At 44.8% G+C, this 27,252-nt stretch overlaps 1 protein-coding gene across 1 annotated transcript in view; it reads left to right on the plus strand.

Annotated features, from left to right (window-relative positions):
• Nucleotides 1-26,643, plus strand: part of LOC143959301 (lysM and putative peptidoglycan-binding domain-containing protein 4-like) — a 29,851-nt gene extending 3,208 nt beyond the window's left edge. Inside the window, exons 2-3 of the mRNA XM_077467984.1 lie at nucleotides 21,448-21,731; nucleotides 25,906-26,643. Coding sequence (XP_077324110.1) covers nucleotides 21,462-21,731; nucleotides 25,906-26,415 — 780 coding nt within the window. The 5' untranslated portion in view covers nucleotides 21,448-21,461 and the 3' untranslated portion in view covers nucleotides 26,416-26,643. The remainder of the gene's footprint in view (nucleotides 1-21,447; nucleotides 21,732-25,905) is intronic.
• The last annotated feature ends 609 nt before the right edge of the window (nucleotides 26,644-27,252 follow it).

The following is a 27,252-nucleotide window of genomic DNA, read 5'->3' on the forward strand; positions in this document are numbered from 1 at the left end:
TGGCCACTGGTAGGTGACACTGCTAGGCAGCACTGATAGGTGGCACTGCTAGGCAGCACTGATAGGTGGCACTGCTAGGCAGCACTGATAGGTGGCACTGCTAGGCAGCACTGATAGGTGGCACTGCTAGGCAGCACTGATAGGTGGCACTGCTAGGCAGCACTGATAGGTGGCACTGCTAGGCGGCACTGCTAGGTGGCACTGATAGGTGGCACTGCTAGGCAGCACTGATGGGGGACTGGTAAGTGGCACTGCTAGGCAGCACTGATTGGCAGCACTGATGGGAACTAATAGGTGGCACTGGTGGGCACTGCTTAGCAGCACTGAAGGGCACTGATAGGTGGCACTGAAGGATAGGCAGCAATGATGGGTACTGGTAGGTGGCACTGCTAGGCAACACTGATGGGTGGCACTAATAAGCAGCACTAATTGGCGGCACTGATTGGGGCACTGATAGGTAGCACTGGGCACTTAGCATTACTGAGGGGCACTGATGGACACTGATAGGTGGCACTGCTTAGCAGTACTGAAGGGCACTGATAGGTGGTACTGAAGGGCACTGCTTAGCAGTACTGATGGGCACTGATAGGTGCCACTGATGGACACTGCTTAGCAGTTCTGATGGGCACTGGTAGGTGGCACTGATGGGCACTGCTTAGCAGTACTGATGGGCACTGGTATGTGTTTTTTTTCTCTTCACGCTTTCAGCGTGCAAAAAAAAAAGGCAGATTACCAGCTTCTGTTTACATCACATGATAAGCTGTCATTGGCTGACAGTTGATCACGTGATAAAAGGGCTGGGATCGGTGATCTCAGTGCGTCACCGTGCACGGGAGGATGTCTGTGGAAGCCCTCCCGGCAATTTAAGCCCACGCTGTGGCTGTCTTTTTGCTATAGCGTGGGCTTCAAGTGGTTACATTTTATCTTTTTTCTTTCCTACTTTTTTTTTTTTTTTTTTTTAACACTGGTCCTTTTTTTTATCACTTTTTATTCACTTTTATTCCTATTACAAGGAATGTAATCATCCCTTGTAATAGAAAAAGGATGTCAGTTTAGGCCGATACGTATTCTTCTACATATTTTTGTTAAAAAAAAAAATCGCAATAAGCGTTTCGTTTGCGCAAAAGTTATAGTGTTTACAATATTGGAGATCATTTTTTTTTTTTTGTATTATTTTTTTTTTTTTTTGTATTTTTTGTATTTTTTATCATGACTGTGACATTATGGCGGACACATCGAACATTTTTGACACATTTTTGGGACCGTTGGCATTTATACAGCAATCAGTGCTATACAAATGCACCGATTCCTGTGTAAATGGCATTGAAGGGGTTAACCACTAGGGGGCAGTGTAAGGGTTAAGTGTGTTCTTGGGAGTACTTCTAACTGGAGGGGGGCGTGGCTACGTGTGACACGTCACTGAACTTTGCTCCCAATCACAGGGAGCAGAGATCAGTGACACTGTCACTAGGGAGATGCTTGTTTACCTTAGCATCTCCTCGTTCTTCCTCTCCGTTAGACGAGCGCGGGTATCCCCGCGATGATCGAGTCCGCAGGACCTGCGACCCGACTTACGAAGCTTGCTGTGGGCACGTGCCTGCTGGCTGCCTCTTAAAGCGGAGGTCCACCCTAAAATGGACCTTCCGCTCATCGGAACCCTCCCCCCCTCCGGCGCCACAATTGGCACCTTTCAGGGGGGAGGGGGGTGCAGTTACCTGGATAATCCAGGTAAATGCACCCACTTCCGGGATAGCTCTCTGCGGAAAGGGGCGTAGATTACGCCCCTTTCCGCAAGTGCCCGCCCCTTTCTGCAAGTGCCCCGCTGCCTGCTGGGAAAACACACAGATCCCAGAGGCAGCGGGGACCGTCCTTATTGCGCACCGCGGCTCGCGCATGCGCAGTAGGGAACCGGGAAATGAAGCCGAAAGGCTCCATTTCCTGATTCCCATACCCAAGATGGCGGCGGCAGCACCCGAGAAACGATCTACAGATCGGCTTCGGGTGCCGACATCGCGGGCGCGCTGGACAGGTAAGTGTCACTATTTTAAAAGTCAGCAGCTGCAGTATTTGTAGCTGCTGGCTTTTAAAAAAAAAAAAAAAAACGCGGAGTCCCGGAGGACTCCCGCTTTAAAGGGCCACGTACAGGTACGTTAGTTTGCCGGTACGAGCCCTTCTGCTGATGTATATCGTCACGAGGCGGTCGGCAAAGCAGCGCTCAGGGATTCGCTGGGGGGGGGGGCGCAGAAGATATATACCGTATTTATTGTTACTCGGAGGGGGCGGAACAAGCGCCGTCAGATAACATAATAGAGAATCTCCTGTTTACTTGGTGACCTCTGTAACCGGAAGTCACGTCTCCTGAGCTGGCATTTGATGACTGTTCTGCCTATCATAGGAGGCGGGACTTTGTATTAAAGAGGCTGCCGAGTAAACAGCAGATTCCCCTGTATGTAATCTGTTGGCGCCCGTCCCGCCCCCCTCCCTGTCCCCTCCGAGGCTGCAGATGGGCAATGGTGAGGCTGCAGATGGACACTGACCCTTATTTTGCTGAAGCTTCCCTCTTAAAGTGAAGGTGCGTGTTATTCGCCGATAAATACAGTATATTCAAATAACACGCCCGGGCTCATCCTTAGGCTCTTCACCACACACAGCCACAAGGGCAAGAGAATTCTTGTTGGGCAGTGTGCATTTATTAATTAATTTGCAGTTAATTTTAATGGTTTAACCACTTCCCGACCGGAGCACGGCGATGTTCGTCGGCAGAATGGCACGGGCAGGCAAACTGGCGTACAGGTACGTCCAGTTGAATTTGCCGCCCTACCATCGCGTGCGCGCGGCCGGCGGCGTGTGTGCCGGTTGGGACCCCCATCAGTCCAGTCGCGGGTCCCACGGACTCGATCGCCGCAGGGATATCCGGGATCATCTCACGGGGAAGGAGAACGGGGAAGGAGAACGGGGAGATGCCGTTGTAAACAGCATCTCCCCATTCTGCCTAGCAACAAGTGACATTGATCTCTGCTCCCTGTGATTGGAGCAGAGATCAGTGTTCACTAACACAAAGCCCAGCCCCTTACAGTAAGTAACACATCCCTAGGAACACTTAACCCCTACACTGCCACCCCCTGGTTAACCCCTTCACTGCCAGTGTCATTTACACAGGAATTGGTGCATTTGTATAGCAGTGATTGCTGTATAAATGACAATGGTCCCAAAAATGTGTCAAAAATGTCCGATGTGTCTGCCATAATGTCGCAGTCACAATAAAAATCGCTGATCGCCGCCATTACTAGTAAAAAATAAATTATTAATTAAAATGCCATAAAACGATCCCCTATTTTGTAAACGCTATACATTTTGCGCAAACCAATCAATAATCACTTATTGCGATTTATTTATTTATTTATTTTTTAACCAAAAATATGTAGAAGAATACGTATCGGCCGAACCTGAGGAAAAAAAATGTTTTTTTATATATTTTTGGGGGATATTATAGCAAAAAGTAAAAAATAATGCGTTTTTTTTTTCCAAAATTGTCGATCTTTTTTTGTTTATAGTGCAAAAAATAAAAACTGCAGGGGTTATCAAATACCACCAAAAGAAAGCTCTATTTGTGGAAAAAAAAAGAACGTCAATTTTATTTCGGAGCCATGTCGCACAACCACGCAATTGTCAGTTAAAGCGACGCAGTGCAGAATCACAAAAAGTGGTCTGGTCTTAAGCAAGCAAAATGGTCGGCCTTCACGCCCTTCATCAAATCTGGCCCTCTTTGAAAAAAAGTTTGGACACCCTTGCTCTAGGGTCTCTGCAAAAAAAAAAAATATGTGTGTATGTTTGGGGGTTCTAAGTAATTTTCTAGCAAAAAATAATGATTTTAATTTGAAACCAACAAGTGTCAGAAAAAGGTTTAGTCTTTAAGTGGTTAAAGTGGGGTGCCCCCCTAAAAAAAAAAAAAAAAAAAAAAAAAATTAAGTCAGCAGCTACAAATACTGCAGCTGCTGACTTTTAATAATTGGACACTTACCTGTCCCAGGTTCCCCGCTCTGCTCGCGGCGCCGTCATTCGTACTGTGGGCACCCGTCTGTGGCTTCACAGCCGGGCACCCACTGCACATGCGCGAGTGGCGCAGGGCACCGTGATACGCCACACAGTCACCTGGGACACGTGACAGGTCCCAGGTGACTGTGCAGCACGAGGGGAAGTGATGTCACCAGCCCGGGCAAGGAAGAAGGCAGACTACGAGGGACCCCCTAGCAACAGGTATTTAGAGGCGAGTACATTTTTTTATTTTTTTTTTCCAATTATTTTCTTTTAATTTTTTTTAAAGATTTTTAAACAATTTTGTATTTTTTGGTGGCAACACCACTTTAAACTTCCCTCATTTACAGACAGAAGTTTATTCCTTTGATCTAAAGAACAAAACAAACTTACAATGTTTATAGTTAGTTCAGCAGCTGAGGAATGTTGTGATACTTGGCAGACTACCTGTTTTATTTAATTCATTTTTTGACAGCTGTCCGCTTGAGCATAGAATCGGGAAAATGCTTTGTTAAGATCGCGAGGGGGGGGGGGGGAAAGAATTGCTATCTCGATTCTTAACGATTAATCGTGCAGCTCTACAGCCTACCATAGAAGTGGATGGCTGTACATTTGGGGATTATCCTATCTGCACATGCAAGAAGACCTCATTGTTTACCCGAGTACAGCCACATACAGTACAACTATTCACTTCTATGGCCAGCTGTAAATGCCATCTTTGGCTCTCTGGGTGTAGAAAAATGCCGTGAATTGTACGGTGGAGGAGATCTGTAAATATCCGAGTTCTAAAGATACTAGTTGGGGGTTAAAAGAATTTGATGTGTTTTAGAGTTGGATGTGATACACTTACTGGAGTGTTTTTGTCAGCCACGTCTTTGGAAGGAGAGCACAAGTACTTTTCTTTTATATGTAATGGGGGCACTGCGGGCCCCAGAGAAGGGTCAAGAGGGCCCCATAAATCACCAGTTTCACGTGCCGGTTCTATAGTCACTCGTTCCAAAGATAATGATGCTGTTTTGGAGTGAGGCCAAAGTGTTACACCACCCATCAGCTTCAAAGATCTCTTACAAAGCAGCTTTAGGACATAAACACTGGAGTATTGTTTGATCTCTGCTTGTAAATGTTCCTAGAAGTAGCATCAGCTTCAGTAAGCAATATGGCCGACCTTCAACCCCTCCCCCCCCCCCCCCCCCCGTGAGCTTAAAGCACTAGTCAGCTCTAGTCCAGGTCTGGTGACTACAAATCTTAAAGGCACTGTTCACGTTCAAATGTTTTGGTTGTTTTTACTCAGTACAGTGCCTTGAAAAAGTATTCACCCCCCCTTGAAATTTTCCACATTTTGTCACGTTGCAACCAAAAACGTAAATGTATTTTATTGGGATTTTATGCGATAGACCAACACAGAGTGACACATAATTGTGAAGTGGAAGGAAAATGATAATTGGTTTTCAACAATTGTTACAAATATGTGACAAGTGTGGGGGGCATTTGTATGGCGCCCCCCGGAGTCAATACTTTGTAGAACTGTCTTTCGCTGCAATTACAGCTGCAAGTCTTTTTGGGGTTGTCTCTACCAGCTTTGCACATCTAGAGAGGACATTTCTCCCCATTCTTCTTCTTTGCAAAATATCTCAAGCTCTGTCAGATTGGATGGAGAGCGTCTGTGAACAGCAATTCTTAAGTCTTGCCGCAGATTTTCAATTGGATTTAGGTCTGGACTGTGACTGGGCCATTCTAACACATGAATATGCTTTGATCAAAACCATTCCATTGTAGCTCTGTCTGTGTGTTTGGGGTCGTTGTCCTGCTGGTAGGTGAACCTCCTCCCCAGTCTCAAGTCTTTTGCATATTCTTAACAGGTTTTTTTTTTTAAGATTGTCCTGTATTTGGCTCCATCCATCTTCCCATCAACTCTGACCAGCTTCCCTGTCCCTGCTGACAGAAAAGCATCCCCACAACATGATGCTGCCACCACCATGTTTCACGGTGTGGATGGTGTGTTCAGGGTGATGTGCAGTGTTAGTTTTCTGCCACACATAGTGCTTTGCTTTTAGGCCAAAATTAAAATTTTGGTCTCATCTGACCAGAGCACCTTCTTCCACATGTTTGCTGTGTCCCCCACATGGCTTCTTGCACGGCGCTCGTGCATGCGCAGTGGGTGCCCAGCTAGTGCCCACAGTTGCAATGCCGTGATTGGCCACTCCTCTCGGCGGCACCGGCATTGCAACTGTGGGCACTAGCTGGGCACCCACTGCGCATGCACGAGCGCCGTGATTGGCCACGTAGTCATCTAGTACCTGTTACGTATCCCAGATGACTGATGGGAGGGGGCAGAGCTGAGTCCTTCCTGTGCTGAGGGGAAGTGACGTCAGGAGCCCAGGCACTGAAAGAGGCAGACTACGAGGGACCCCCTAGCTTTTAGAGGTGAGTTAAAAAAAAAAAAATTTTTTTCAAAATGTTTTTTTTTTAGGAATTTTAACCATTTTTTTTTTTGTGTGTGGGGAACACCACTTTAACCAAATGGGCGTACCTGTACGTCCCTTTAAATTTGCCGCCTCGCCATCGGGGGCGCGCCGGCGGCGGCGCGCTCCCGCGCTGGTCGGGACCCCTGTGAGTCCGGTCGTGGGACCCGCGGACTCGATCGCCGCGGGCATACCCGCGATCGTCTCACGGAGCGGCCGAATGAAGAAATGCCGTTGTAAACAGCATTTCTCCATTCTGCCTAGCAACTAGTGACGCTGATCTCTGCTCCATGTGATTGGAGCAGAGATCAGTGTTCACTAAATTAAAGCCCAACCCCCCCACAGTTAGTAACACACCCCTAGGAACACTTAACCCCTACACTGCCACCCACTGGTTAACCCCTTCACTGCCAGTGTCATTTACACAGGAATCACTGCATTTATATAGCAGTGATTACTGTATAAATGACAATAGTCCCAAAAATGTGTCAAAAATGTCTGTTGTGTCCGCCACAATGTCGCAGTCAAAATAAAAATCGCTGATCGCTGCCATTACTAGTAAAAAAATTAATAAAAAATTAATAAAAATGCCATAAAACTATCCCTATTTTGTAAACGCTATAACTTTTGCGCAAAGCAATCAATAATCGCTTATTGCGATTTTTTTTTTTTTTTTTTTTTTTAATTTTTTTTTTTACCAAAAATATGTAGAAGAATACGTATCGGCCTAAACTGAGGGAAAAAAATGTTTTTTTATATATTTTTGGGGGATATTTATTATAACAAAAAGTAAAAAAGAATGCGTTTTTTTCAAAATTGTCGCTCTATTTTTGTTTATAGTGCAAAAAATAAAAACCGCAGAGGTGATCAAATACCACCAAAAGAAAGCTCTATTTGTGGGAAAAAAAGGACGTCAATTTTGTTTGGGAGCCACGTCGCACGACCGCGCAATTGTCAGTTAAAGCGACGCAGTGCCGAATCGCAAAAAGTGGTCTGGTCTTTGACCAACAAAATGGTCCGGTCTGTAAGTGGTTAAAAGATGAAATTAATATATGAGATAGACTAATTACATGCAAAGCAAGATAGTTCAAGCCATGATTTGTCATAATTGTGATGATTACGGCTTAAAGCTCATGAAAACCCCAAATCCACAATTTCAGAAAATTATATGCAATCAAAAAAACAAGGATTGTACATAGAACAATATCGGACCTCTGAAAAGTACAGGCCTGCATATGTACTCAGTACTTGGTTTGGGCCCCTTTTGCAGCAATTACTGCCTCAATGCGGTGTGGCATGGAAGCGATCAGCTTCCATGCTGTCCGGGACTCTCTTTTCTGATTGGCTGAGATACACAGTGGGCGCCATTGCTCAATCAAAGTCGGTGAGCCATTGAGGAGAGAGAGAGGAGGCGGGGGCCGGGCTATGGCTCCGTTTCTGAATGGACACACAGAGCATCGGCTCGGCTTGGGTGCCCCCAGAGCATTTTACTTGCTCTGGGGGCACTGAGTGGAAGGGAGGGACCAGGAGCACAGATGAGGGACCCGAGCAGAAGAGCAAGACTTTAGTATCACCTTAAAGCTGATTGGTTTCTATGCAGAGTTGCACCAGATTTTGCACACACCAGTTTTAGTAAATAACCCCCCCACTGTGTCTAATCCATGCCTCTCCATTTCCTCTGTGTTGCATCACAAATGTGGAATAGATATTGTGATGAAAACGCATCTCTTCCGTTCATTGCACTGCCTGTTTGTGTCTGTGTCTCATCTAATTACTGTGAATCTCTTGTCCGCAAACAAATTGTGTTTTTGGCTCTCCAAGTATTTCTTTTTTACTTGCTGCTCATTGTTGCCCCTTAGTTAAGTCTTAAAAAAACAAAAAAAAGCCCCCCCCCCGCAGATAGTGTGCCAGTATTTACTGCATACTAGCACATTATGACAGATTTACCTGTAAAGTGGATGTGTCCTAGCGGTGCGCTGTCACTGCTGCAGGTCTTCCTTTCGGGTTTGCACCCTCCAGCCACTTAACCACTTGAGGACCGCCTCACGCCGATATACGGCAGAATCTCACGGCTGGGCACAATCACGTACCGGCACGTGATTCTTTAAGTGCCAAGCCGTGGGATGGGAGCGCGCCGCCGGCGGCCCGCTCCCGACCCAGTCCTGTGCTCCGTGACCGCGGGACCAGTGGACTTGATCGCCGCTGGTGTCCTGCGATCAGGTCACAGAGCTGAAGAACGAGGAGAGGTCTGTGTAAACAAACCTCTCCCCGTGCTTCCTACTGTGGCTGTCACCGATTGTCTGTTCCCTTTTATAGAGAAGGACGATCAGTGACGTCACATGCCAGGCCACGCACCCCTACAATAAAAAAAAACACATCACGTCATACATAACCCCTACACTGCCCCCTAGTGGTTAACTCCTTCACTGCCAGTGTCATTTACACAGAAATCAGTGCATTTAAATAGCACTGATTGCTGTATAAATGGCAATGGTCCCAAAAATGTCCGATGTGTCCGCCATAATGTTGCAGTCACAATAAAAATCACTGATCGCCACCATAACTAGTAAAAAAAAACAATTTTTATATAACTTTTGCGCAAACCAATCAATAATCGCTAATTGCGATTTTTATTTTTATTTTTTTACCAAAAATATGTAGAAGAATACGTATCGGCCTAAACTGAGGGAAAAAAAATGTTTTTTATATATTTTTTATTTCCTAAAAATTTTTTTTATAGATTTTCGGGGGATATTTATTATAACACAAAGTAAAAAATATTGAATTTTTTTCAAAATCGTCGCTCTATTTTTGTTTATAGCGCAAAAAATAAAAACCGCGGAGGTAATCAAATACCACCAAAAGCTCTATTTGTGGGAAAAAAAAGGACTCCAATTTTGTTTGGGAGCCACGCCGCACGACCGCGCAATTGTCAGTTAAAGCGACGCAATCGCAAAAAGGGGCCTGGTCCTTTGGCTGCAAGTTGGCCCCGGGGCTTAAGTGGTTAATTGGCTAGGCTGTGATGTCACTCCTGCGCATGTGTATGCGAGTCACAATTTCGGAACAGCGCTCTTAATCCATGACATACGCAAGTGTGCTGTGTATTAGGAGCACGCTGCACATGCGTTGGTGACGTCACCGTCCACTACAAATGTGTAAATTTAGGAGATATTCACTCTGCCTACAGGTAAGAATTATTTTAGGCTTATCCTTAAAGTGATTGTAAAGGCAGAAGGGTTGTTTTTTTTTTTTTTTTTTTTTGATCTTGATGCATTCTACGCAGTAAGAGAAAAAAAAAACCTGTGTGCAGCGGCCGCCCTCATACTTACCTGAGGTCCATCTCTAGATCCAGCAATTTTTGCAGGAATGTCTCAGCTGCCTGGGACTCCCCTCCTCATCAGCTAAGACAGCAGTGCAGCACCATTGGCTCCCGCTGCTGTCAAAGATGGTCAGCCAATCAGGAGAGAAAGGGGGCGTGTGCCGGCCTGTGGCTTGGCCTCTGAATGGATACCGGGAGCTATGACTCGGATCGGGTGCCCCCATAGCAAGCTGCTTGCTGTGGGGGCACTTTACAGGAGGGAGGGGACAAGAGAGCTGCCATGGGGCCAGAGAAGAGGAGGATCTGGGCTGCTCTGTGCAAAACTGTTAGATAGAGCAGGTAAGTATAACATTTTATTATTATAAAAAAATAAATTAAAAAAAAAGACTTTAGTATCACTTGAAGTAGATGTGAACTTTATTACGACTTTAAAGGGGTTATAAACCCTCCGTGTTTTTTTTCACCCTAATGCATCCTATGCATGTGAAAAAACACCTCTCCATTGTTCACTTTAGCACACTAACCGATACACCCACTAAGTAAAGAACTTTTCTTTTCATACATTTTTTTTCTTTACATATATTTCTATGTTGTCATTCAGCAAAGATTTATTGATAGGGTTGCGGAAATACAAAATCTTTTTTTTTTATAAATAATGTTTTTTTAAGAACTACAATAAAATCTTCAAAGTTTATGCTGCTTTATTTAGAAAATATATTTAGAATGTTTGTATCGTCTGATGATGACGTCGCCTTCAGGCTTCATGCACAGGAGACGCTGTTTAATACGTGTTCAGATGCAGTTGGACACTTTTTTCAACTGCCCCTGAACTCATCCAATGTTATCCCTGGTGTCCATGCACACAGTCTCGTTTTTTGCCGTTTTTATGCAGTTGCATTTAACCTCATTTTTCCAGAAGCAAAAAAATGGGTTCAGACGCAAAAGTTTCCACGTTTCAGACGCAAAACGCTACCGCGTTTTGCCACGTTTTAGTTTATAAGCGTTTTTAAAGGTGACCTTTTTTTTTTTACATTAAAAATCTCAAAAATTGTTGCAAATGATGAAAAACCATTAAAAATATTTTAAGCAATTGCAAGTGGACAATCCACAACTTGTGGCAAGTGACATGGCAGGTGGCAAGTGACGTGGCAAGTGGACAATCCACAACTTGTGGCAAGTGACATGGCAGGTGAAGTGGCAAGTGACATGGCAAGTGGACAATCCACAACTTGTGGCAGGTGACGTGGCAAGTGCACAATCCACAACTTGTGGCAGGTGACCTGGCAAGTGGACAATCCACAACTTGTGGCAAGTGAACAATCCGCAACTTGTGGCAGCTGACATGGCAAGTGACGTGGCAAGTGGACAATCCACAACTTGTGGCAAGTGACATGGCAGGTGAAGTGGCAAGTGACATGGCAAGTGGACAAGCCACAACTTGTGGCAAGTGCACAATCCACAACTTGTGGCAGGTGACCTGGCAGGTGACGTGGCAAGTGGACAATCCACAACTTGTGGCAGGTGACGTGGCAAGTGAACAATCCACAACTTGTGGCAGCTGACATGGCAAGTGACGTGGCAAGTGGACAATCCACAACTTGTGGCAAGTGACATGGCAGGTGGCAAGTGACGTGGCAAGTGGACAATCCACAACTTGTGGCAGGTGAAGTGGCAAGTGACCTGGCAGGTGACGCGGCAAGTGGACAATCCACAACTTGTGGCAGGTGACGTGGCAAGTGGACAATCCACAACTTGTGGCTGGTGATGTGGCAAGTGGACAATCCACAACTTGTGGCAGGTGACGTGGTAAGTGACGTGGCAAGTGGACAATCCACAACTTGTGGCAGGTGACGTGGTAAGTGACGTGGCAAGTGGACAATCCACAACTTGTGGCAGGTGACGTGGTAAGTGACGTGGCAAGTGGACAATCCACAACTTGTGGCAGGTGACGTGGCTTGTGACGTGGCAAGTGGACAATCCACAACTTGTGGCAGGTGATGTGGCAAGTGGACAATCCACAACTTGTGGCAAGTGGACAATCCACAACTTGTGGCAGGTGCCGTAGCAAGTGACACGCTAAATACAAGTACACTGCTGCTGCTACTCACTCTGGTCTCACAAAATTGCTGAAATAGTTAATAATACTGTTTTTTGAGCTTCTAGACGCAAACGCGGTAAATCGCGGCAAGACGGGCGTTTCTAAACGCCGGTTTCAGCTTTTAAAAACGTGTCCAGCAGAGTTTGCATCTGCGTCTGGTGTGTATGAAGCCTTATACATGTTCCACATTGTGCTTTGCTGTCTCAAAATGTATTTCTACAGCAGGTAAAATTATGTATTGAACATGTCACCATTTTTCTAGGAAAACATACAGTGTCTTGCAAAAGTATTCACCCCCTTGGCATTTTTTTCGTGTTTTGTTGCCTCACAACCTGGAACTAACATGGATTATTTGAGGATTTGCATCATTCAATTTACAGAACATGCCCACAACTTTGAAGATGTTTTTTTTTTTTATTGTGAAGCAAACAACAAATAGGACAAAATAACAGAAAAAGTCAATTCACCCCCCTAAAGTCAATACTTTGTAGAGCTGCCTTTTGCGGCTATCGCAGCTCCAAGCCACTTTGGATAAGTCTCTGAGTCTTGCCACATCTTACCCCTGGGATTTTTGCCCATTCCTTCTTTCAAAACTGCTCCAGCTCCTTCAAGTTGGATGGTTTACGCTTGTGACCAGCAATCTTTATGTCTGACCAGAGATTTTCTATTGGATTGAGGTCTGCGCTTTGACTAGGCCATAGGTGCTCAACCTGTGGCCCTCCAGTTGTTGCGGAACTACAAGTCCCATGAGGCATTGCAAGGTTGACAGGTACAAGCATGACCCCCCAAAGGCAGAGGCATATTGGGTCTTGTAGTTTCGAAACAGCTGGAGGGCCACAGTTGAGCACCCATGGACTAGGCCATTCCAACACATTTACATGTTTCCCCTTAAACCACCCAAGTGTTGCTTTAGCAGTGTGTTTGGGGTCATTGTCCTGCTGGAAGGTGAACCTCCGTCCTAGCCTCAAATCACACACAGAGTGGTACAGGTTTTGCTCAAGAAAATCCCTGTATTTAGCACCATCCACCTTTCCCTCAACTCTGACCAGTTTCCCAGTCCCAACTGCTAAAAAACATCCCCACAGCATGATGCTGCCACCACCATGTTTCACAGTGGGGATGGTGTTCTTTGAGTGATGTGTTGGGTTTGTGCCAGACAAAGTGTTTTCTTTGATGGCCAAAAAGTTCCATTTTAGTCTCATTAGACCAGAGCACCTTCCTCCATACATTTTGGGAGTCTCCTACATGCCTTTTCGCAAACTCAAAACTTGCCGTTTTGTTTTTTTGCTGAAAGTAATGTCTTTCTTCTGGCCACTCTGCCATAAAGCCCAACTCTATGGAGCGTACGGCTTATTGTCGTCCTATGTACAGATACTCCAGTCTCTGCTGTGGAACTCTGCAGCTCCTCCAGGGATACCTTAGGTCTCTGTGCTGCCTCTCTGATTAATGCCCTCCTTGCCCGGTCTGTGAGTTTTGGTGTGCGGCCGTCTCTTGGCAGGTTTGCTGTTGTGCCATGTTCTTTCCATTTAGTTATGATAGATTTGATGGGGCTCCTAGGGATCATCAAAGATTTGGATATTTTTATAACCTAACCCTGACTTGTACTTCTCAACAACATTGTCCCTTACTTGTCTGCAGAGTTCCTTGGTCTTCATGGCAGTGTTTGGCTAATGGTGCCTCTTGCTTAGGTGTTGCAGCCTCTGGGGCCTTTCGAAAAGGTGTGTATATGTAATGACAGATCATGTGACACTTGGATTGCACACAGGTGGACATCATTTCACTAATTATGTGACTTGGTTGCACCAGAGCTTTTTATGGGCTTCATAACAACATGTCAATCATCAGTTTTTTATTTCTAAAAAATAGTTTTTAATGTACCGGTATATATTTTTCTAATTTTACTTCAAATTAGGCTATTGTGTTCTCATCCATCACATATAATTCAGATTAAAAAAAATTGATCTAAAGGCTGTAATGTAACAAAATTAGGTAAAACACCAAGGGGGTGAATACTTTTGCAAGGCACTGTATTTCTAAAGGTGCTATTGAGATGGAATTTTCACCACATGTCGTTAACGACCCATGCAATCCATACATACAAAGACACCAGAACAAATAAGTTCGAAATCCTTTGTTGGTAATGACAGCTCAAGACGCCTCCTGTATGGAGAAACGAGTCGCATGCGTTGCTCAGGTGTGATTTTGGCCCAATTCTTCCACACAACCCGTCTTTACATCTTGAAGGTTCTGTGGGTCTCTTCTATGAACTCTGATCTTTAGTTCTTTCCATAGATTTGCTATTGGATTCAAGTCAGGTGATTGGCTGGGCCATTCTAGCAGCTTTATTTTCTTTCTTTGAAACCAATTGAGAGTTTCCTTGGCTTTGTGTTTGGGATCATTGTCTTGCTGAAATGTCCGCCCTCGTTTCATCTTCATCATCCTGGTAGATGGCAGCAGATTTTTATCAAGAATCAATATCTTGGTACATTTTTCCATTCATCCTTCCTTCAATGATCTGAACTTTGCCGGTGCCGTATGGTGAAAAACAGCCCCACACCATGATGTTCCCACCTCCAAACCTCACTGCTGGTATGGGGGGTGTTTTTTTGGGGTGATGTGCCATGTGACCTCCAAACATGGTGTGTATTATGGCATCCAAAGAGTTAAATTTTGGTCTCATCTGACCAGACTATATTCTCCCAGTATTTCACAGGGTTGTCTAAATGTTGTGCAGCAAACTTTAAAGAGGAAGTAAACCCTGATCAGTTTACTTCCTCTTTGATTCCCTGCAAAGGTAAAGCATAATGGACTACTATGCATCGCATCACATCGCATAGTAGTCCATTATGTGTCACTTACCTGACACAGGAGACAGCGAAGTCACCGCTGTCCCCTGTAGTCCGGCGCATCCATCTTCTCAGTGGGTCTCGCCGCTCCGCCGCTGTCATTCGGCGAAGCCGTGATGACGTCACTCCTGCGCGGCATAGTCGCCGTTGATGGTGCCGCGCTCAGTGCGCCTGCGCGCCGCTGTCGACAGCGGTGCCTGTCTTTCGGCAAATATCTCCTAAACTGTGTAGGTTTAGGAGATATTTCTTGGACCTACAGGTAAGTCTTAATCTAGGCTTACCTGTAGGTCAAAGTGTGTTGTAAGGGTTTACAACTACTTTAAATGAGCTTCACCATGCTTTTTCTTCAGCAATGGAGTCTTATGTGGTGAGCATGCATATAGGACATGGCGGTTGAGTGCATTACTTATTGTTTTCTTTCAAACATTTGTACCTGCTAATTCCAGGTCTTTCTAAACCTCTCCACAAGTCGATTTTTATTGTGAATGCAACATTAATGCGGACACATCGGACATTTTTGACACATTTTTGGAACCCTTGTCATTTATACAATGTTATACAATGCAATCAGTGCTATTTAAATGCACTGATTCCTTTGTAAATGACACTGGCAGTGAAGGAGTTGACCACTAGGGGGCAGTGTAGGTGTTATGTATGACGTTGTTTTTTTTTTTTTTTATTGTAAGGGGGGCGTGGCCTTGCTTGTGTCATCACTGATCGTCTGTTCCCTTTTATAAGGAAAGACAATTGGTGACAGCCACACTAGGAAGCACAGGGAGAGGTTTGTTTACACAGACTTCTCCTCATTTTTCAGCTCTGTGACCCGATCAAGGGACACCAGCGGCGGTCGGGTCGGCTGGTCCCGCGGCCATGGTCACGGAGCACAGGACCGGGTCGAGAGCGCGCCGCCAGCGGCACGCTCCCGACCCACAGCTGGGCACTTAAAAAGCCACGTACAGGTATGTGATTGTGCCCAGCTGTGCCATTCTGCCAACGTACATTGGTATGAGGCCGTCCTTAAGTGGTTAAATCAATAAATATGATACAGATTAGTAAATCATGATTAATACATCATATCATAATAGAATTAATAACATAGTAAACAAAGTATCATGTGATAAAATTAATATCAGCAGTACATCCAGAATAGTCACAGGCACAGTGAACATATTGTATTAAATAATTGTTGACTTATCCAAATAAAACCCAGGGTAAAGGCATGGTTGCTGTGACATGACATCAAATATAAAATCTCTACGCGTTTCGTGGATTTGTATCCACTCATCAGGAGTGGCTAACTGGGGAAGCCTAAAATGAATAATATATAGATAATTAATGTTCATTAACACATTGCCGTCACCAATTAATATCCTATATATTATATTGCATGTCCCATCCTACCCGAGTGGTGTGTTTCATATACAGTTCCAATTCCCCCCCCCCCGCCCTAAATTTTCCCTTTTATTTTCCACAATGCCATCAGTATGTTTTGCAACAATGCGGTTGCGAAGGTCATCATGAGATGTTCTTTGTGTGACGCCTTGGTAATGAGACGCCTTTTTATAGGCCATCAGTTGAGACTGAACCAGCTGATATTAATTTGCACTGACAAGGGGGGCAGAATTGCTTTCTAATTACTGATAGATTTCAGATGGTGTCTTGGCTTTCCATGCCTTTTTTTTTTGCACCTCCCTTTCTTCACACGTTCAATACATTTTCCCTGTGTCATTGCTTTTTATTACACAGAACTTTATTTCTGAACTTATTTGTTTTGGTGTCTTTTGTATGTATGGATTGCATGGGTTATTACCGACATGTGCTGGAAACTTCATGTCAATAGCACCTTTTAGAAATATATTTACCTAGAAAAATGGTGACGTGTTCAATACTTATTTTACCCGCTGTAAGTAAAGAAAATATATCATGAACCACATGATTGGTGTATTGGAGGGACAGAAAGTTGCCACTACAAACCCCATTAGCACCCCAAAGTTGACCACATAAGACTTATTTTGTTCAGACTGTGGGCTGAACAAAAGAAATAAAAAAAAAAAAAAAAAATTACTCCTTCCACACTAAATAGCACGGATGGACTCCTCTCATGCTGCTGTAATTGTATTCTGTCAGCTGGTTCAGCTACCTGTCGGCATACCCAAACAGTGCCTCCATCTGATTGGCTGCAGGCACTGTTTAGTTGTCAGTTTTCTGTCCGGCTCTTTCAATCTTTAAATCAAAGGATATTGGGCAGTGTGGCGCCAAAAGGGCCACCCGTTGATCACATTTTTGCCAGGAACTGGCTGAGATTATATCTGATAAAGTTTCTTGTGGATAATACCGGTGGTGTGCGACCCTCCTTTTCAACTTGCATAGAATTACATTATTCTTATTCTAAGCAGAAGTTCAGAGCAAACCCCCCCTTCACTTCAGAGGTCAAGTGCTCCCCCCCCCCCCACCATCAGTCAAGAGTCCCTTACATCACAGTGCACCCCCCTTTCCTTGTGCCCCTCCTCTTACATCAGATGTCAAGCGCCCCCCCCCCCCACCACCACCCCCCTCAGAAGTCGAGTCCCCCACCCTCCTTCACAACAGTGCACCCCCCTTTCCTTGTGCTCCTCCTCTTACATCAGATGTCAAGAGTCCCCCACCCCCACCACCATCAGAAGTCGAGTCCCCCACCCTCCTTCACAACAGTGCACCCCCCTTTCCTTGTGCTCCTCCTCTTACATCAGATGTCAAGCACCCCCCCACCACCATCAGAAGTCGAGTCCCCCACCCTCCTTCACAACAGTGCACCCCCCCTTTCCTTGTGCCCCTCCTCTTACATCAGATGTCAAGCGCTCCCCCCCCCCCACCACCATCAGAAGTCGAGTCCCCCACCCTCTTTCACAACAGTGCCCTTTCCTTGTGCTGCTGAGGGTGGAGCTGGAAAGCAGAAAGTGCCAAGGGGGTGCTGCGGCTGCACAGAGAGGAGCAGGATCTGTAGGAGGAGTTCTGTCCTTTTCTTTGCTGCCATGGGCACAATAGTTTATTGCAGGGAAGGGGGGGGGGGGTGTGCTTTTTGGCATCTCTGGATTTTCTAGGGGCGATGGTTTATCGGTATTGCTTTAAGGGGGTTTTACCAGGGTGATGCGTGCAGGCCGCATCTTGATGTTTTGAAGATTTTATAGACCCCCCCCCCCCCCCTCTCGATCCCTCCATAAAGAGTACCTGCCACTGCTTATTACTGTCAGAATAGATGTTTACATCCCTTGTGACAGCAATGAGTGATTAAAAAAAATATTAATATCTATATAATAATTTAAAAAAAAAATTCTATATATATATATATATATATATATATATATATATATATATATATATATATATATATATATATATATATATATATTTTATTTTTTATTTTTTTACACAGTCCTTTTTATAATATTCAAAAGGACTGCGTAAAAATGTAATGTACATACTATACTATCGGCACCTCATTTTGGCTGTTTGCCTGAAAAGGTAGTCGAAAAATCGATATCGTATCGGCCCTGAAAAATTGATATCGGTGGATCCCTAGTATTTTTATGTTGGCTCGGGCAGTACTGGATTCTGCAGTCTTCGCTTTTATATAACACTTTGCATCTGAAGGAAGCGGACTACGTGTTCACATCTGTTACACGAGGTCATTTCACTGATTACTAACTGATAAAGTTGCGTTTTCTCACCTGGAACAATCAACAGACATGAAGACGTCATGACAAGGGAGAAATGTACACCAACACCCAGAATTATTTAAAGGGTAACTCCACTTTCGTGGGGAAAAAAATGCAAATACAATTATACACGCTATAGTAGTCATTGAATGTTATTTAAATGTACCTTTCCTTTTCAATCTGCAGCGCTGGAATTTTCTGTAAAATGGGATATGACAACTTGGAGGTGTTCTGTATACAGAGGGTGTACAGAATGCCACACCCCCGAATTGTAATTTCCTACTTGTGTGATTGTCTCACTGATTTTCCCAGAAGTCTGCATTAAGATGCAAGTCAGATTTTTGGGCATCCCCTGCAACAAAAATTTTATTTTTGGTTAACTATTCCCAAAGGCAAATCACATCTAAAGGGATGTAGACCCTGTCACTTTCTTCATTAGAACCTTGTAAGTGCAGCAGCTGATTGATAATTTAAAAAAATCATTCCCATTAGATTCACTTTCCACATGGACACAGCTATTTCTTCAGAATTAGAAAAGGTGGGAATCTGCAACAAAGTTTATTAAAATCCTTATTGAATCAAAGCTTGACTTCCTTGTCTGCATCATTCCCTTAGCTGAGATAGTCAGTCTGCTTCCAGTCCCAGTTACAGCAGTCAGGACTACTACATGCTTCGGGGGGGGATTGGGGGGGGGGGGGGGGGGTGGAGCCGTCACACGGCTCCACTGCTAGCAGCTATTAAAGCCACTAGCAATAATCGCATGTAAAATCTGACAGGTTCGTGGTACCCAAGTTGATCGATCATTAAACCTGGGTACATTCATGCCTTGCTAAACTGACTGAGATTCGAACCGTCTATGGCCGGCTTAAGGCGGTCTTCTGCGGCGAGGTCCGACGGAAGTAGGGAACAGGGTACCTGTCAAAAACAGGTACTCGCTCCTCCCCCCGCCCCAGATAGGTGCCAAGTGTGGCCGGGGGGGGGGGGGATAAGATAAACAGAAGTTCCACTTTTGGGGGGAACTCTGCTTTAAGGCAGGACACCGGTTCCTTGACTGGCGTACGTCGATGTGCGTCGGCAGAATGGCACGGGCAGGCAAATGGGTGTACCTGTACGTCCCTTTAAATTTGCTGCCCTGCCATCGCGAGCGCGGCGTGCTCGCGTGCCGGTCGGGGCCCCCGCAAAGTGCCGCTGCAGCTGCGCTTTGCCGGTGGTATAGCTGCGCTGCCCCATTGAGTTCAATGGGTAGGAGTGGTGAATACACCGCTCCTTCACCGCTCCAAAGATGCTGCTAGCAGGACTTTTTAGCACCGCTCTCCGGCTTTCATACTTTCACACTGGAATGAAAAACGCCTCAGTGTGAAAGGGGCCTTAAAGTCTAAATCTTTTTCTGACACTTGTTTCTTAAGTTAAAATCAATATTTTTTGCTAGAAAATTACTTGGAGCCCCAAACATTATATACAGTGCCTTGCGAAAGTATTCGGCCCCCTTGAACTTTTCAACCTTTTGCCACATTTCAGGCTTCAAACATAAAGATATAAAATTTTTATTTTTTGTGAAGAATCACCAACAAGTGGGACACAATTGTGAAGTGGAACGAAATCTATTGGATTTTTGAAACTTTTTTAACGAATAAAAAACTGAAAAGTGGTGCGTGCAAAATTATTCAGCCCCCTTTACTTTCAGTGCAGCAAACTCACTCCAGAAGTTCAGCGAGGATCTCTGAATGATCCAATGTTGTCCTAAATGACTGATGGTGATAAATAGGGGGCTGAATACTTTCGCAAGGCACTGTATATATTTTAGCAGAGACCCTAGAGAATAAAATGGCAATTGCTGCAATATTTTATTGTATTTGCCCAGCGGTCATTCAAACGCAGTTTTTTTGGGAAAAAATACACTTCAATGAATGAAAAAAAAACGAAACAGTAAAGCTAGCCCAATTTTTCTTTTGTTTTAATGTGAAAGATGATGTTACGCCGTGAGAATCGTGATCTATCTTCTAAGCAAAAAAAATTGTGATTCTCATTTTAGCCAGACTCTTGCAGCTCTAGTGCCCAATGCCCATAAGTGGCAGCCACTTGTGGGTGCCGCCCAGCAGTGGCAGCCACTTGTGGGTGCCGCCCAGCAGTGGCAGCCACTTGTGGGTGCCGCCCAGCAGTGGCAGCCACTTGTGGGTGCCGCCCAGCAGTGGCAGCCACCTGTGGGTGCCGCCCAGCAGTGGCAGCCACCTGTGGGTGCCGCCCAGCAGTGGCAGCCACCTGTGGGTGCCGCCCAGCAGTGGCAGCCACCTGTGGGTGCCGCCCAGCAGTGGCAGCCACCTGCCAGTGGCAGCCACCAGTCGGTGCCCATCCATTAGTGCCAGCCATCAGTGCTGCATATCAGTGCCACCTAATCTGTATTGTGCTTTGAAAACTGTCACATGACATAAAAAAAGAGAATTGGTATTGGGGAATACTTGGGAAAAAAAGTCTCGGTACTTGTACTCGTTCTCAAAAAAAGTGGTATTGGGACAACCCTCGTATTGGGAGCACTTGGGCGAGGACTGATACTCAGATGCCTGGTATCGGTACATCTCTAACTGCCAGTAATCTCTTTCAATGGTTGATTTAACGGAACAAATGAGAGCAGATAAGAAGTTTCACGCTGTAGAGAATAGGGAGCTCCTAATAATGTTGTGTGCCTGCAAACCAGAGATAATGATTACATTCCCTCCGCTATACCCAATTATTTTCCATAATGACCATTATTTCCTGTAGGGAGAGATAACTGTCACATGGCTGAAAATAATGACAGTTACAGCAAATAGACCGTGCTAATAGATCAGTGAAGTCAATGGAGCCTTAATCCAGAATCTGGCAGACTCGGCGGGAGCGTGTTATTATCCAATTAGTGAAGTGTTGAATGCCGCGTTCTATATTTAAGAATTGCTTCCTTGTGATCGTGATTGCCCATCGATTGATTCAGAGCTGTTTTTATTTCTATCTTCCCTAGAGCCCCCTCCGACAATGCGTCTAAAGGGACCCTCTCATTCCTTCCACCCGCCCACCGGAGTCCATACCTCCCTTGGAGCCCATGTCTACACCTTTACTAATGGAGCGGCGGATCTGGACAGCTCGTCTGAAGAGGAGCTCGATGTTATGGAATTACGAGCGAGGGGCGGAGAGCTCCAACGCCGGAGCGCTTTGCGGGAGAAGGCCAGCGATGTGGTTTTCTTGGAGCGAACCATCACAGAGGAGGACAGCCTGAACAAGCTGGCGCTGCAGTATGGGTGCAAGGTAATGACTGGGCTTAGCCTGGACTCTGTTGGGTGTTATTAACAGGGATTTGATGGATTCAATAAGGTTTTAACCACTTGAGCTCTGGAAGGTTTCACCCCCTTTATGACCAGATAATTGCGCAGTCATGCAACGCTGTATCCAAACAAAATCTAGATACCTTTTCTTTTCCCCACACTAAAGATTTCTTTTGGTGGCATTTGATCACATCCTGCGGTTTTTTTTTTTTTTTTTTTTTTTTTTTTTTTACATTTATTTATTTATTGCTTTTTTCGGAAATTCGGAAAACCAAAAATGCGGATTTTCAAATTGCAGAATTTTCGGATTTCTGGATTTTCGAACTCCTAATTTCAGGTTTTTTGGAAATTCAAAAATCTGAAAAGAAATAAAATCAGTAAAATTCAAAATAATAACTATTAAATTTATAGGTATTGGAATTTCCTTTCAAATTTGGCTGTTTGTGAACATAACGAATACAAATGTACCTGAAGTAGCGTATTATCCGAAATAACGAATTCCGCATCTAAACAAATAATAAAAAGGTTTTATTATTATTGTTATTTATTATTATTATTAAATCATTTTGTTTAATTTGTTTAGATATGGCATTCGATATTTCATATCATTCGTAACTTCAGATAAATTCGTACTCCTTACCTTCACTAACAGCCAAATTTGAAAGGAAATTCCAAAAACTATAATTTAATATTAGTTTATTATTTTCGGGGTTTTCGAATTTTCAGATTTTCATTCTTTTTCTTGGATTTTCACATTTCCAAATTTTAGAATTTTTACATTTATGAAATTTAGAATTTTCAAATTTCCTAATTTCGAATTTTCACATTTCGAATTTTCACATTTCGAATTTTCACATTTCGAATTTTCACATTTCGAATTTTCACATTTTGAATTTTCACATTTTGAATTTTCACATTTTGAATTTTCACATTTCGAATTTTTGAATTTTCACATTTCGAATTTCCAAAATTCTGAAATCCCCCCCCCCCCCCCCCAACTTCCTCTGAGTGACTACAGCAGATACCAGTGGCTCCTATTGCTGTGTCTAAACCAATAAGTAGAGAGATCCTCTGCTCTTGTGCACATTGGTGGTTGGAGATGGGTCTCGGGTAAGTATTTCAGGAGGCTTTTTTTTTCACCTTAACTAGCTGCCGACCGCCTACTGCACTTGTAATGTGGCAGGTTGGCTCTATTGCGTGAAACGATATACCTGTACATCATTTTGTGCAATAGACATTGGAGGGCGTGCGGGCCAACAGAGGCGCAATTGCGTGCTGATTGGCTCCCCCTCTGTCCAATCAGTGGGTCTGGGGGACCGATGTCCGCCGGCCACCCGCAATCCTTCCCGAGAGAGGCAGAACAGCGGTCTGCCTATGTAAACAAGGCAGATCGCCGTTCTGCCAGGGGAGAAAATAGAGATCTTGTGTTCCTGCTAGGCAGGAAAACGGATCTCTGTCTTCATCCAGTCAGAGAACCTCTCCCACACAGCAAGCACCAGCTAGGCACACATTTAACCCTTTGATTGCCCCTGATGTTATCCCCTTCCCAGCCAGTGTAATTAGTACAGTCACAGTGCATATTTTTAGCACTGATCACTGTAATATTGTCACTGGCTCCCAAAAAAGTGTCAGGTGGCACAGTCGCAGTCCTGCTAAAAATCGCTGATCACAGCCATTACTAGTAAAAAAATAAAGAAAGAAAGAAAAATGCTATAAAAATATCCCATAGTTTGTTGATGTGATAACTTTTCCACAAACCAATCAATATACGCTTATTGGGATTTTTTTACCAAATATATGTAGCAGAACATTATGTTGGCTGAAATTGATGAAGATATTTGATTTTTAAAATAGTTTTTATTGGATATGTATTATAGCAGAAAGTAAAAAATTGGTGTTTTTTTTTTTTTTTTCAAAATTGTCACCCATTTTTTTGTTTATAATGAAAAAAATAAAAACCGCAGAGGTGATCAAATACCACCAAAAGAAGCCTCTATTTGTGGGGGAAATGAAAGACATTAATTTTATTTGGGTACAGCGTCACACAATCATGCAATTGTCAAAGTAACGCAGTGCCATATCGCAAACAATGGCCTAGTCTTTAAGGTTGTAAAATCTTCTGATGCTGAAGTGGTTAATAAAAAATTAAAAAACGTACGGTTTGCCCAATTTTTTTTGCATAATGGGAAAGATGATGTTCTGCCGAATAAATAGATACCTAAGATGTCATGGTTTAAAATTGCGCACACATGGGGAGTGGTGACAAACTGACGAGTTCCTCCCAAAAGTGGAAGCTCCGCTTATCTGTCTTGTTCCCCCCTAAACCCCCCCCCCCCCCCGAACGGTGCTTCATTTGGCGCCTTGCGGGGGGGGGGGGGCGGGTACCTATTTTTGCCAGGTACCCCTCCCCACTTCTGAGAGATCTTGCCTCAGGAGATCACTCAGAAGTTCAGCCCCCGCCCCCCCCTACTCCTCCTTCCCCATTCAGAAGGCGCAGCACAGTAGGGAACGCGCTGTGAAGCTGCAAGGCTTTTACGGGTTACCTGTTTAGAGTTACAGAGGAGGTCTTGTGCTAGAATTATTGCTCTCCCTCGAACGATCGCAGTGATACATCACATGGGTGGTTTAACCACTTCAGTACCGGGCACTTTTGCTCCTTCCTGCCCAGGTCAATTTTCAGCTTTCAGCGCTGACTCGTTTTGAATGACAATTGCGCGATCATGCAACACTGTACCCAAACCAAATTTTTATCATTTTCTTCCCAGAAATAGAGTTTTCTTTTGGTGGTATTTGATCCCCACTGGGGTTTTTATTTTTTGCTAAACAAACTGAAGCCCAAAAAAAAAAAAAATTTTCTTTTTGGTTATTAAATTTTGTTTTCTCCTTCATTGACGGGCAGTGATGAGGCGGCACTGATATGTAGAATTGAAGGGGCACTGACAGGCAGCACTGATGGGCAGGTACTGATTAGTTACCGACAGGTGTTACTGATGGGCACTGATTGGCACTGTGGTGGGCTCTGGCACAGTTGTGCGTACTGATTGGCACTTTATTGGGCACTGACAGGGGGTTATGATGGAGCACTGACTGGGCATGGATTGGCAGCTTTTAATTACATCTGATGGGGCTGTGCTGATAATCAATGTGCTGATTATCAGCACAGACCCCACCTCTGCCAGGGAGAGCCTCCGATCGGCTTTCCCTGTCAGTGCGAACCAAAGAATGGCGTTTACCAGCACTTCCTGGTTCATGCTGTAATCGGCTGTGATTGGTCACAGGTGATCACGAGGTAAGAATCCTCTGACAGAAGCTTCACAATTGGAGATGCGGCATGTCAGACTGACACTGTCAAAAAGACCCCAGATCTCTCATTTACCTTTTAAAAGCAAAAGGAGGAACCAGAAGTGATGTCGGAGGTCACTCTGGTCCTCCAAGGGCATAGAGCCGAGTGGGGGCTATCTTGCCCTTACTCGGCTTCCTGCTAGCCATTGGCCGCATCGGATCGGTTTCGAGTTTACCTCACGGCTCTGGTAAGCTTGGAAACCACCGGGAAGTGGTGAGAGGGCACCTCTTTCGCCGCCTATAAAAGTGACCCTGTCGTGAATTTGTCACTGGGATCACTTTTATCTTAAACCTGACCGCCTAACAAAAGAAAATACAGAGGTTATGGTAGCTAACTGCTGCCATAACCCCGGTATGTAGCGTCAATGTAATGACGTAACATTTACAGTTTGGTGGTTGGAAAGTGGTTAATATACACTTATTGGGGTTTTTTTATTTCTGTTTTTATATGAAGGACATGTAGCAAGATGCATTTTGGCCTAAATGTATGAAAAATTGTGATTTTATTGGATATGTTTTATAATAAAATCTTTTTTCTATTTTTTCCTTTATTAAAAAATGTTAAACTTGATAAAATACCACCAAAAGAAAGATCTATTTGTGTGATATACATTTAATTTGTGTTCAGTGTTGCATGACAGAGCAGTTGCCACCTAAAGTAGCTCAGTGCTGAATAGCAAAACATGCCCTGGTCATATAGGAGGGTAAAACCTTTCCAGAGGTCAACAAGTGGTTAAAAAATGTATTTGCCTGGGTGTGTCTCAAATGCTTTTGTCACGTTTCCATGTTACGTTTTTTTTTTTTTCCTCCTTCAGGTCGCAGACATTAAGAGAGTCAACAACTTCCTGACAGAGCAGGACATGTACGCTGTAAAGACGATTAAAATCCCGGTGAAGGTGCATGGGATTTTTACAGAACATAACGAGGTACTCGACGCACAAACCTCCAGGTCTGCAGATTCTCACGACGTTGTCGCCGAGCCGCCGGGTGATGACGGCAATGGCTCTGAGGACCACAGGGACATAAGTCAGTACTTCCAGGAGATAGACCAGAACATCGAGGAGGCCTCACAGACCCAGGAACTGCTCGGGGAATCTTATGGCTCTGACTGTCCCCAGGTGACGCCTGTACCCCGACCGAAAGACTCCTATCTGGGGGCAGACTGGGGTATCCGATGGTGGAACGCCGTTTTAGCCATGCTTTTAATTGGGATTGTTTTGCCAGTATTTTATATTATCTACTATGAAAGATCTTCAGAGAAACCCTTTCACTCTGCCAATGGCACGGCGAGTCAGGTAAACGCAAGTACCCATTTTGAGGGATAGACACCCCTACAGGATACGCCCGGACCTCTGGATGCTGGAGGACAGGATGCAGGACTCTTCGGCCCCCTTCTCATGTCACTTTATATCCTGATGGGAGCCCCCCCCCCCCCCCCCCGGAGCAGAAAGCACAGTATTGTTCAGAGGGGCAGGGGTGTCTGCATAAAAACCACCAACAAGCTCTTTGGACAAGAAACTTGTCATCAGATTAAAAGAGAAATATGGACAGACTTTTTCTTGGCTGTACGTCTCTTTTGGGTCTTACTTTTTGTTCTCCTATGACCCAGAATTAGCCCATAGTTTGCTATTGCCCGGAGCAGAGAAGGACCCCGACAATACTGTTAGGATCCACCCAGCTGCCTGATTTGAAAGCTGGCTTCACCTTTCCAGAGAGTCAGCTGTGCCCTCTCTAGCCTGGTGCTCCAGTAAGGAGTGGAGAATGGTGACTGACTGGCGTTGGAGCCAGTTGTGCTCATCCTAGCCTGGTGCTCCAGTAAGTAGGTGAGAGCACTGAATGACTGGCGTTGGAGCCAGTTGTGCCCTCCCTAGCCTGGTGCTCCAGTAAGGTGTGGAGAGCGGTGACTGGCATTGGAGCCAGTTGTTTGCTCCTTAGCCTGGTGCTTCAGTAAGGTGTGGCGAGCGGTGACTGACTGGCGTTGGAGCCAGTTGTTCCCTCCCTAGTCTGGTGCTCCAGTAAGGTGTGGAGAGCGGTGACTGGCATTGGAGCCAGTTGTTTCCTTCTTAGCCTGGTGCTCCAGTAAGGCGTGGCGAGCGGTGACTGACTGGCGTTGGAACCAGTTGTTCCCTCTCTAGCCTGGTGCTCCAGTAAGGCGTGGCGAG

The sequence above is a fragment of the Lithobates pipiens genome, unplaced genomic scaffold (assembly GCF_037356315.1).
Source record: "Lithobates pipiens isolate NorthernLeopardFrog02 unplaced genomic scaffold, aLitPip1_a1.2 Scaffold_7, whole genome shotgun sequence".
Classification (NCBI taxonomy): Eukaryota; Metazoa; Chordata; class Amphibia; order Anura; family Ranidae; genus Lithobates; species Lithobates pipiens.